This window comes from Sorex fumeus, unplaced genomic scaffold, assembly GCF_029834395.1.
Source record: "Sorex fumeus unplaced genomic scaffold, SorFum_2.1 ptg000041l, whole genome shotgun sequence".
Classification (NCBI taxonomy): domain Eukaryota; kingdom Metazoa; phylum Chordata; class Mammalia; order Eulipotyphla; family Soricidae; genus Sorex; species Sorex fumeus.
In genome coordinates this window covers 9,950,708-9,962,495 of record NW_026606098.1, presented here as the reverse complement: position 1 = coordinate 9,962,495, position 11,788 = coordinate 9,950,708, and the positions used below count along the sequence as shown (strand labels likewise).

The 11,788-nt window shown below is 62.7% G+C and overlaps 1 protein-coding gene across 1 annotated transcript; it reads right to left on the bottom strand.

Annotated features, from left to right (window-relative positions):
* Positions 1-3,443: 3,443 nt before the first annotated feature.
* Positions 3,444-10,137, bottom strand: CDC37 (cell division cycle 37, HSP90 cochaperone). Its single transcript, XM_056119900.1, has 8 exons — positions 9,923-10,137; positions 6,264-6,545; positions 5,908-6,016; positions 5,699-5,814; positions 5,495-5,617; positions 5,225-5,407; positions 5,065-5,136; positions 3,444-3,900 (listed from the first exon to the last, which is right to left on the bottom strand). Exons 1-8 carry the CDS (start codon positions 10,022-10,024, stop codon positions 3,745-3,747), a joined length of 1,143 nt encoding a protein of 380 aa, XP_055975875.1. The 5' UTR covers positions 10,025-10,137; the 3' UTR covers positions 3,444-3,744.
* Between the last annotated feature and the right edge of the window lie 1,651 nt (positions 10,138-11,788).

The following is an 11,788-nucleotide window of genomic DNA, read 5'->3' as shown; positions in this document are numbered from 1 at the left end:
CCATTCTGCCACTGTCTCCCTTATTTTGTTTTGCTTTCTCTGAGGCCTATAGACAGTTCCCACATGGCACTTCAGAATGTCCGTCCCCCACCGGGCTCCTCACTGTGTCCACAGCCCCTGGCACTATGTCTGGTTCCTGGGAGCCAGCCAGAGGCGGGTGGAGTGAAGAGGCTGGGAGCTGGTCGGGCCTGGGCGGAAGGGCTGGCTCTGGCTTTCTGGTCTCAACTTCCCCATCTCTGAAAAAGTGGCAGGAAGAACCTTAGAGAGCCAGATTCTGGTTTTTAGTTTTGATTTTGGGACCACACCCAATGGAGCTTAGGGACTACTCCTGGCACAGTGCTCAGGGGGCCATGCAGTGCCAGGGGTGACATCTGGGCTTCCTGCCCACCAAGCACATTGGATTCAGTGCATTGAATTCCACCCCTGGACCCTGGGGAGCCAAATTCTTTCCCAGCCAGCCTTTCGTAGGGGTGCAGTGGGCTTGAGGTGGGACCTGGGACAAGTTCCACAGGAAGTTCCCAAGGGCCAAATAATAACAATGATGGTAATAAACCTAGTCAGGACAATAAATCAGGACAATCATTTTCCTCTTCTTTCCCCTGCTGGGCCGTAGGGCCGGGTGCCTAGAATTCTCTGGATCCTCTCCAGTGCTTTTTATTTTCCTTCTTAATTTTATTTGGGGCTTCTCTGGAGAGTTTTTTTGGGGCCCCCAGAGCTACACCCCACCGTGCTGAGAAGTCATGTGGTGTCTGCAACAAAGCAAACGCTCCAGACATTTGAGTCATCTTGGGCTGCCAGCCCAGGAGGCAGCTTGGTGGGTTGAGCTCGGGCTTTGCAGGCAGAAGCCCTGGGTTCGAGTCTCATTTCCACCCGGTGGGAGTAGTCACTGCTGGGTGTGCCCCGATCCAAAGAAAAATAGTATCAAGCTCTCCCCACACCTCGGCAGCTGATGGAAAACCGGCCAGAACGGCCCTGGAACGGTCCCAGGGGGTGGCCAGGTTGGAGGAGGAAGTTCCCTCAAAGGGGGACTTTCCAGAATTAAAGCTGAGACAGGAATAAAACTGGGATGACTGGTCAACCTGGCCAAGTAGGTCTGAAGGAGGAAGTGGAATTGGGGGATTCTCGGGGGAAGGCCTGCTAGAAGGGGCTTCCCCAGAGGTGACTCCTGACTAGGGGAAAACCAAGAACGCCCGGTGGCGTGGAAAGACGTGAGCGCCGCGGCCAGGAAAAGCGCCCCCTGGCGGGCAGGTGCGTGAAAGCCACCACCCGATAACCCCACTTCCTGGAGCTCCACAACCAGGCTGCGCAGGTGGGTGGGAAAGCGTCGTGGCCTGAGGGGTGCAAACCGCAGTGAGCCCCGCGACTACTGCACCCCAACAGGAAATAGGCCGAGGGCACCAGAGAGAGAGGAAAGAGAGTCCTAAGATTCTGTCTTTGAACCTTTTTTTTTTTTTTTTGCGCTTCTTAGGTCACACCGCTGGAGCGATAGCACAGCTGGTAGGGCGTTTGCCTTGCACGCAGCCAACATGGCCGGCCCGAGTTCGATTCCTCCGCCCCTCTCGGAGAGCCCGGCAAGCTACCGAGAGTATCTCGCCCACACGGCAGAGCCTGGCAAGCTCACCGTGACGTATTCGATATGCCAAACACAGTAACAACAAAGTCTCTAATGGAGACGTTACTGGGCCCGCTCCAGCAAATCGATGAACAAGGGGAGGACAGTGACAGGTCACATCTGGTGATGCTCAGGGGTCACATCCTGGCTCTGCACTCAGGAATCCCCCCCCCCCCCCTCTGGCGGTGCTTGGGAAACTATAAGGGATGCCAGGGATTGAATCCGGGTTGGCCATAAACAAGGCAAACGCCTTCTCCACCGTGCCCCCCCTGAACATTTTCAACCCAGGAGAGGTTAACAGTTGCTAGTGAACCCCAAGGGGCAGGTAAATCCCATTCAGGCTCCCCCTGAATGCTTGGGAGGGGTGAGGGAGACAGGACACACACATGCTGCAGTGATGGTATAGCTGGTAAGGTGCTTGCCTTGGGTTCCATCCCAGGCACCCCCTACGGTCCCCTAAGCCCCTCGAGGAGGGGTGATTTTTTTTTTTTTTTTTTGCATTTTGGGTCACACCCAGCGATGCACAGGAGTTACTCCTGGTTCATGCACTCAGGAATTACTCCTGGTGGTGCTCAGGGGACCATATGGGACGCTGGGAATTGAACCTGGGTCGGCTGCGTGCAAGGAAAATGCCCTACCCGCTGTGCTATTGCTCCAACCCAGAGGGGGTGATCTCTGAACACAGTAAGCCCTGAGCACTGCCTGGTGTGGTCTAAACACAAAACAAAAACCGCACCATCCTTAGGGCATATTCGTCCACAGCTCACCATTGCCCCCTGGTGGCAAAGAGCTTGAGCACAAGCAAATATGGGGCCCTTGGCTTGACAAACCTATTGTGTCCCCAACTGACACCCCAACTGAGAAGGTAATCAAGGAGGGTCTCTAGGAGGTGACCCGGGGCAGTGGTCTGGAAATAAACAGTCATTCGCAGTGGTGTTCTGGAGAACAACGGGCAGAGGCCTCACCGTGAATGTGAAACTCATGTTCTACGTTGACAAGTGGCTGTCTTCCTGTACCATACAGCCCCCAGCAAGCTGTTCCCGGGGTCCAGACAGCTTAATCCCCTTTCCAGGTAAAACTGCAGGGACGGGGGCTCAGAGGGCTTGGGGGAGGGAGGGATGCCAAACGGAACTTGCTGTGCTCGGGTGCTGGGCACTTGGCTGCTCTGGTTGCTCAACTCGGGGGCTATAGGGGCAGGCAGTGGCCCTGACCTAAGCTTACAGGGGTCGGTGCTACTCTGAGGAGGGGGTATCAACAGGGGCACCCAGGTGTCCAGGCCAAATGAGGGAGCCCTGGGCTAGGGGCTGGCGGGGTGACTTCCAGACTCCAGAGCACCATGGGGAGGGTGCTTGCCTAGCCTGGGGCCGACAGGGTGTGATCCCAGACACCCACAGGCTCCCCCAAGCATCTCTCTGTGCAATGCACGACCCAGGAGGAAGCCCTGAGCACTGCTGGGTGTGGCTTCCAGAACAAAACAATTAAAACAGATACAGTGGGGTGGGGGGGTGTCGGACGGGGTAGATAGCACAGGGGGGACGGAGCTTGCCTGGCATGGAGCTGACCTGGGTACAAGTCCTGGCACCCCAGAGGGTCCCCTGAGCCCGCCAGGAGCAACTCCAGAGTGCAGTGAGGAGTCAGTCCTGAACACTGTGGGTGTTCCTCTCCCCCCAAATACATAAAAACAGGGCTCAGGGGTCTCCCTACCCCCACAGAGAATAGCTGAGGCCACAGCCCCGGCAACGCCCCACGAGAGCGCGTCTGAGACTTTTATTAGCGACATTTCCCTTTGCCAGAGCGAAGGCGCCGCGCGGCCCGCCATCACGCACAGACGCCCCGTCTGGAGACAGCCCCTTGGCTGTGGGGGTCCACATCCCTGCCCTGAGGACCGACCTCTCCCCCTGCCGGGGCCCCCAGGCCTTTGGCATTATGCTGATTGGGGAGGGGGACAGGCAGTGAGGCCCCTGGACCCCAAGCCAAGATGGGGATTTGGAGGCAGTGAGGGGTGGGCTCCTGGGGCGGGGGGATACATGTGGAGGAAGCCAGGAGTGGGGAGACGGTATCTATTTTCGTTTTCTGAAAAGGGGTGCGTGGGGGGGGGGGTGAGGCAAGGCCTGTAGGCGGGGGGCGGCGGGTTACGCGCTGATATCCTTCTGGTCGCTGGCCTTGGGGCTGGCGTCCGCCGCGGGGTCCTTGGGGCCCCCCTCCTCTCCATCCTTGGCCTCACTTGACTTGGAGTTGGGGACCCAGAGACCCGAGTCGATGCAGCGCTGCATGTGGTACTTGGCGTCCTGCGGGCAAGAAGGCGGGCGGGTGAGTCGCCCTGCCCGGGCCAGATGGCCTTGTTCCCCAGAGCTGTCTGCCCAGGGAAGGGACAGGGGCTGTCCCGTCTGTGCCGGCCCCTGACCGTGAGGGAAGGACCTCACAGCCTCACGCACAGCCCAGGGGTCACGTCCCTGGCAATAAACTTGTGTGTGTGCGTGTGACACCTGGGGGTGCTCAGGGGTAACCCCTGGCTCTGCACTCAGGAGTCACTCCTGGTGGGCTTGGGGGGCATCTGTGGTACCAGTGCTCGATCAGTCCCGGCCAGCCACGTGCAAGGCACACGCCTCCACATGATGTCCTAGCACTCTGGCCTGTGGGCAACAAACTCTTTTAGCAGAAACCTTGGGGAACTTCTCACCACTCTCTGGTCTAGGTCACAGAACCAGCCAGACAAAAGGAAAATACATCAGGGGCCGGAGTGAAAGGGCAGTGGGGAGGGCGTCTGCCTTGCACGCGGTTGACCAGGATTCAATTCCCAGCATCCCATATGGTCCCCCCGAGCACTGCTGGGAGTACTTCCTGAGGGAAGAGTCAGAAGTGACCCCCCCCCAAAGTAAAATACAGCCAAGTGGCCTGCTCTGCCCCATGTACCAACGGAATTTTCGAAGGGCAGGCGGGAAGGGGGAGGGCAGTTAGTGGTCAGTCCCAGTCAGTGAGCAGGAGCCTGTTCCAGACCAAAGGTTCTCAAACTCACCTGGTTTATGACCACCTTCTCAAGGACAAAAATTAAAGACCACATTCCCAAAGAAAATGTTCGGTTTTGGGGCCATAAACAGAAGAACACTGGCTGTGCTTAGGACTCCACGTGGCACTGGGGCCACCATACCCACCCCGGGAAACATCGCTCTCCAATGCTCACCCCATGGAAGCTTCTAGAATCCCTGTCTGGGTCTTATAAAGGAGGAGATCCGTGTGGCTGGCCAGGGAGGAGTGGCTTAACAGGGTCCCGCCAGAGTCCACTGGGACAGCCAGGGCCGAGCGGCCCTGAAACTGCTTCTGATCATCATTGAGGATGACATGACTGGGGGTGGCGGGGGCAGGTTCAGGGGTACCCGAGGATGGCTGGATGGACACTTCCTCGACGGGGCCTCCCAGTCACAAGCCACAGACTCCACCCTGCAGGGCCTCACCGTGGGGTCCATCTTGCTGATGGCATCTTGCAGCATCTGCACATCCTTCACGTCGAAGCATTTCTGGAGCTCCTGCAGGGGGCAGCGGAGGGGGGCCGGGTCAGGCCGAGGTCCCCCGCCTTGGGGGGAGTCAGGGGGCGGGGAGCCGCAGCAGCCGCACCTCGGGGAGGGACTCGTAGACCTCGACGGGGTCCAGGCCACCGGGCCCTAACCGCTTCCGGCGCTCCTCCTCCTCGTACTCCTTCACGGCCTTCTCAATGCGCAGCTTGGCGCGGCCGCGCACGCGCTCCTTGAACGCCTCCAGCTCGTCATTGAAGCCCTCCATGTACTGGCGGTCTGCGGTCTGCGGGGGTGGGGGGGCCGCGGAGGTCAGGGAGGTCACGGGGGCGCGGGAACCCCCCCCCCCAGACCGACGGGTCCCCTCCCCTACCTTGATCTTGGTGAAGAACTGCCGGAAACAGGCCCGGGGGTCCACCTTCAGGCTCTTGGCCAGCTCCAGGATGAACTGCATGACGATGGTCTGGTGGGCCACCTGCTCCATGAGGGCGCACTTCTGCGGGGGTGGACAAGCAGGGGGCCGTCAGCGAGGCGGCCCCGGGCAGTGCCCAGCCCGGCCGCTGGGGGGCGCGCTCACCTCCTCCACCTCCAGGTCGATGCACCAGATGACCAGGTAGTTGGCGGTCTCCTCGCACACCAGGTGCACGTTGTCCGACAGGTACTTCTGGCTGTCGTCCCAGCGGTGCAGCATGCCTGTGCCCGGGCGACAGGGGTGTCGGCGGGCTGCTGGGCCGCTGGCCGGCACCTCCGCGCACTCGCCGGCCACCCCGCCGCCCGCCCGCTCACCAAAGTGCTTGATCTGTTTCTCGTGCTTCTCCACGAAGGTTTTGTGCTTCTGCTCCCGCACCTCCTCCGACTCCTCCTCCGCCTGCTCCGGCTTGGTGTTGACCATGCTCTGTGTTGGGGCGAGAGGGGGAGTGGGCCCGGGCCGGGGCCGCGGGGGCCGGGGTCGCCGCGCCCATCCCGTCCACGGTGCAGGGCGCGGCGCCAGGAACATCCGGGTGGCAGGGGCCTGGGCCTGGCAGGTGTGGCCTCGGGTGAGGGCCTTGGGGGAGCAGACGAGACGGGGGTGACGCGGGTGGGGTGCTGCGTCCGCCGCCGCCACCGGCCCGCCCGGCCCGCGCCCGCGCCGCGCCCCGCACCTTGCTGAAGCCGTCCTTGCTGAGCGTGTCCACGTTCCAGGGCATGCTCTTCTCCTTGCGCCGCAGCTCCTCCAGCTTCTGCTCCCAGCCCCGCTCCTCCTTGCGCAGCTTCTGCGCCTCGGCCCGCAGCCGCTCCAGCTCGGCGCGGCCGCCCTCGCCCTCGGCCACCTCCAGCTCCCTCAGCTGGCGCTGGCACTCGGCCACCTTGCGCTTGCACTCGCGGCAGCCCCGGTCCAGCTCCTCTTTCTCCTTCTGGAACTGCTCCATGCGCTCCACGCGGGCCTGGGGCGGGGAGGGGCGGGGCTTGAGCGGAGGCCACGCCCACGGACCGCCCCATCAGAGGTGTTCCCCACACCCCCACCCTTGAGGCGGGGCGGGGCTTGATCGGAGGCCACGCCCACGGACCGGCCCCATCAGAGGTGTTCCCCCACACCCCACCCCTCCGGTCCCTGCCCTTCCACCCGGGGTGGAAGCTGCCGGGGGTCCTCGGTGGCACGCGCAGCCTTTCCCGCACCTCAAGCTGGAGCGGGGGTTCCCATGAACCTACTGTGCCCACTGCTTGCTTCCCAGAGGTCACCAAGCCCCCCCACCCCGCCACGGAGTTCCAGTGTGGCGACCCTGCTCCCCACAGCACTGAGCCCCGTGACTGGATGACGAGGGGAGAGACGGTGTCCCCAGAACTCCCACTTGAGCCCACAGTCAACATGCTCTAGTAGGGTGTCACTGAGCTGGCCTGGGGCCCCAGGGGCAGCCCAGGACCTAAGGTGCTCACCCTGCTTGTGGCCGAACCCCAGTTCAGTCCCCATCACCACAGAGGGTCCCCTGAGCACTGCTAGCAGCGAGCCCCGAGCACAGAGGGCAGGAGCGAGCCCTGAGCAGAGTCTCATTTAACCTAGACATCCCCCCACCAATCTTTTTTCATCTTTTCTGGAGGGGGGTGTCACACCTGGCTATGCTCTGGGTTCCTCTTGGCTCTGCACTCAGGAACCGCTTGGGGGCCCCTATGGGATGCCGGGAATCGAACCCAGGCCCACCGTGGGCAAGAAAAACACCCCTACGCCCCCTCCCCACCCTGCAATTTTAAGGGTGCTCCCTTGCTCCTTCCCTCCGATCTGGGAGGGGAGATAAAGAAGCTCCCAGTGAACCCAAATGGCAGGGCTCTAGGGCAAGTGCGGCAGGTGCCCGCGGGTCCCCCTGACCCCTCACGACCACCTATCATCTGGTGGGTCGCTTGCTTCCCAGCCTGAGTGGAGGCTCTGGGCCTGAGAGCACACGTGTGGGCACCTCTCTGAGGCTTGGCCCTGGGCCCCGACTCTACGTGCATCTAGCCAGGGGGCCTCTCTGGGGATGGGGGTTCAGGCAGTGGCACCCTCCAAGGAGAGCAGCCGAGAGGTGGGGCCTTCCCCTGTCCACTCTCGGAAGGGGCCAGGACTTAAACTTGGAATGGGGGGCTGGAGCGACAGCACAGCGCGTAGGGCGTTTGCCTTGTACACAGCCAACCTGGGTTTGACTCCCAGCATCCCATATAGTCCCCTGAGCATCGCCAGGAGTAATTCCTGAGTGAAGAGTCAGGAGTAAGCCCTGTGCCTTGCTGGGTGTGACCCAAAAAGAAAAAAAAAAAGCAAAAAAGTAAAAAAATAAACTTGGGGTGGGCAGGCGCCACCTCGTGCCAGCTCCCTCCCTCCCTTAATTCCACCAGGTAGGGTGCAGGGGCCAGGTACCCGGAAAAGCCTGAGATGCTTGAGGCTGGGCTGGATCAGAATCAGGTACAGGAAATCCTGCGGGACCCTACCCCGCCTCAGGCCCCAGGAGAGAGGGGCGCTCAGGACAGACAGGGAGAGTCTCTGGCCCCAGCTTAAGGAGGGTCTTCTGGAAGGACGACGCTGCAGAAAAGGGGGCCTGGGCTCCCCACAGGCAGTACACACAGATCAGCCTCCTTTGAGTGCAAGAAACAGGTGTCCCCTGGGACTGGACTGATGGTACAGTAGGGAGGGCGCTTGTCTTGCATGTGGCCAACCTGGATTCATCCCTGGTACCCCACCAGGTCCCCCAAGTGCAATCAGCAGGCATCCCTGAGTGCAGGGCCAGGAGTAAGTTCTGAGCATCCCTGGGTGTGGCCCAAAAGAGTAAAACCAAGTAGGTGCCCCCAAGAGAAGGTCCCGCAGCTTTGCTGAGACCCTAAAGGTCTCATAGTAAAATGGGACCCGTTGGAAGAAAGACTTTAGAACTCTTTGGGGTTGGAGCAATAGCACAGCAGGGAGGGCATTTGCCTTGCACACAGCCGACCTGGGCTCGATCCCCAGCATCCCATATGGTCCCCAGAGCTCCGCCAGGAGTGATTCCTGAGTGCAGAACCATGAGTAAGTTCTGAGCATCGCTGGGTGTGACCCCCCCAAAAAAAACTCTAGAACTTTCTTCCTTGCACTGGGCAGCAAGCCCAGTTGGAGAGGATGGGTTTGGACTTGGGGTTCCAGGATGGGGGGTGGAGGAAAACGGGGCCCTCGGGGGACAAATGAACGCCCCTTCCTTTGGGAGAGTGGGGAGATGGTGGGAAGAGTGGTGGGAGAGTGGGGAGAGCTGAGTTGCGTGCCCTGTGGTGCGTGTGGGGGTGGTTCTGATTTGCGGGGCTTGGGGGACGGCACAGCAGATCAGAATATTCCTGTGATGATGGTACGGGGGGGAGGGGCTTGCCTGGAACGCAGGTGAAACCCCAGCTCCCCAGACGGTCCCTGCACACCCACCAGGAGTGATCCCTGAGCACAGCCGGGTGTGTCGCCCGCCCCCAACAAAAGCCAGAATATTCCCGCGAGCACCACCAGGCTGGGAGGGAGAGGGGAAGGACAGACCTGGGCTTCTGGATTTGGAATCACCCCCAGAAGGCGCCTGCTGGGCAGGGAGGGGTCAAGGCACTCATCTTGGGAGGTGGTTTTCCTTCCCTGGAGGGAGGTTGGTCACACAGGAAGTCTGGGGGGTGGGGGACAGGGGGGATAGCCAGGGACTGGGTTGAAATACCAGGCGTGGGGGGCCGGAAGCCACGTGGGTCGGGTTTCCTGCTAGAATGGGAAACGGGGGTCCCAGGCGAGGGAGGAGGCTGGCCACTGGGTCAGGGCGCGGCTGGGGACCGAGGGGGGGAAGGAGGCCAGTCTTGAGACTCCACGACGGGAGAAGGGGTGTGGGGGGTCTCGGGGAACGCGGCAGACCTCCAGGAAGGGCAGACTGAACACTGTTGGGCGCAGACCCGCGAGCTCCACGGATCCGAACCCGAACCCCGCCTAGACCCCTAACCCCCATCCCGCTCCCGGGCAGGTTGGGCTCAGAATAGAACCAAGGGCTGATGGGCCAGTCCCAGAAGCGGGGACTGGGACAAGATCAGGCGCTACCCCCTAAAAAAAGGGTCCCAGATGGGTTGAAGGGACACCCCCGCGGGAGCCCCGCGCCCAGGGAGTGGGGGGGGGTCCCGTGCACAAGTCAAAGCTGGGGGGTGGGGGGCTGGGGTCGCAGTCAAGGTCCCGGTCACTTGGGGGTCCGGGGGGCTGGAAGTCCAGACTGTGGAGTGGGGTCGCGGGTGTCCGCGGTGGGGTCCCCCCGCCCCCGTGCTCCCAACTCTGCAGCGGGGTCCCGGGAGAAGGGGGCGAAGCGGACGGGCGCACGCGCGATACCTGGTGCCGCCAGCGGAAGAGGCTGGCCGTGTCGATGTTGGGGTGCGTCTCGTCCTCATCGTCGGACACCTCGATGTGGTCCCACACGCTGTAGTCGACCATCTTGCCTCGGCGGCCCAGCCCGCTCCGGGTCAGGCGGCGGCGGCGGCAGCGCTGGACACTCGGCCGAAGCCCCGCCCCTTCCGCTTCCGGCCGGGAGCTCCGGCCCACCGTCCGCGCCTGCGTCACTTCCCTAGCAACGACAGCGGCGGTCCTGGCGACTGAACTCCTCTTAAAGGGGCTGGCGCCCGCGTTTGAGGGTCTCGGGAACCCGCCCCCCGCAACCGTGACCCGCCGGTTGGGGGCGCGGGTCCTCCTTTAGGACCTTGCGGGGATACCGGGGAGCGCTCGGACTTCGAACCACCCTCGTTTCTCACTAGGTGGGCTAGGGGGAGTGGGGGATGGGGCGGTGCAGGAGGAGAGCCCGAGCGACAGGACTGTCCCTTAGCCACGCAGCAGTGACGCCTGCCCGAGCTCACCGCAGGGGCGGAGCCTCGGAGAGAAGCGGGACCCGGCCCGACCGGGGGAGGAGGTGTCAGATCTGAAGGGGTCTTTCCAACCCGAGGGGTGCCGGGGTCCTACCTCGGGAGGGTCTAACTAGGGGGTATGGGGGGCTGGGAGAGGAGTGCGCATGGCCCGACCTCGGGACCGCTGCCTGTCCATCCCAAGCGGCATTTGGCGCGCCGAGACCCGCGGCGGAATCACCCCATCCCGCTAACGGGTCTGGGGCGCCCGCGGGTCGGGGACGTGTCCCTTTGAGACCGCTGTGTGTCGCTGGTGTCTAACCAGCGGCCCGTGCTCGCTCGGGCCCCGCGAACCGGGCCGGTGGCTGGTGAGTGTCTGCGGAGCCGGATGCGGGGGCGCCGAGGAGGTGCGGACCGAGGGTCTCCCAGACCGGGTACAACCCTGGACCGTGCCTTTCGTCGGGACCCCCCTCCCCTTTCTCTGCTAGGGCTCTAAGAACTCCATGACTCTGCTTTGGAGGGTTTGCAATTCGCATACAGGACAACCCCGACTTTTTAAGAGCGGGATAAAAAGGCCGCGTTGCAAACCCGCCGCAGGACTATCTCGGATTATCTCCAGGGGGGGGATCGGGGTGCTTGGGAAGTCCTCCAACCACCGGAGTGGGGGTGGGATAAGCTTGCAGGACTCTCCCTCTGGAAATGGGACCCGAGGGAAGGAAGTAAAGGTCTCCAGGGGCCGGGGGCCTGAGATTGGGGGGGATTCCCTGGTCCGGTATGGGGAGGGGCCATCCAGACAAAAGCGCCCGCCCGCAGCCGCCCCTCCCCCTGGCGCTCCATTCAAATCCGGGAGTGAGCGGGGGCAGGGGGGGTGACCCCTTCTTCTCCCCTTTCCCCTCCCCCTTCAGCCGTAGCCGTCCGGTCGCTCGGTACCGTCACGGCCCGGGCACGCGCGCGCACACGGACCCACAGCCCAGCGGGGCGCAAAATTGCGCGCACACACATACACACACACCAGCAAACAAAGGGTCTGGACTGCCCCCCCCCCGTGCCCCCTCACTCTTCTAGGCTGGAGAGGGCGGGGTTTGCACCCCACCCGCCCCCCTCCTCAAGGTAAGATCGGGCGGTGAGCCGCGGTGGGGAGGGGACCCCCGGCCCGGGGCCGGACCAGGGCGTGGGGGCTGGGGCATGAGCTTCCTCTGTTCCCGGTGCAAACCGGGGCTCCCCTCCGGACGCCCTTTTAGGGTTTCAGGCCCGCCTCCTGGCTGAAGGTTTGCTTGGAGGACCCCCTCCTCCCGATGCCGGAGATTCCGGGGAAGGCGCGGGGCGCGCTGAGAAGGGGGGAATCTGGCTTTGCAGATTCCCG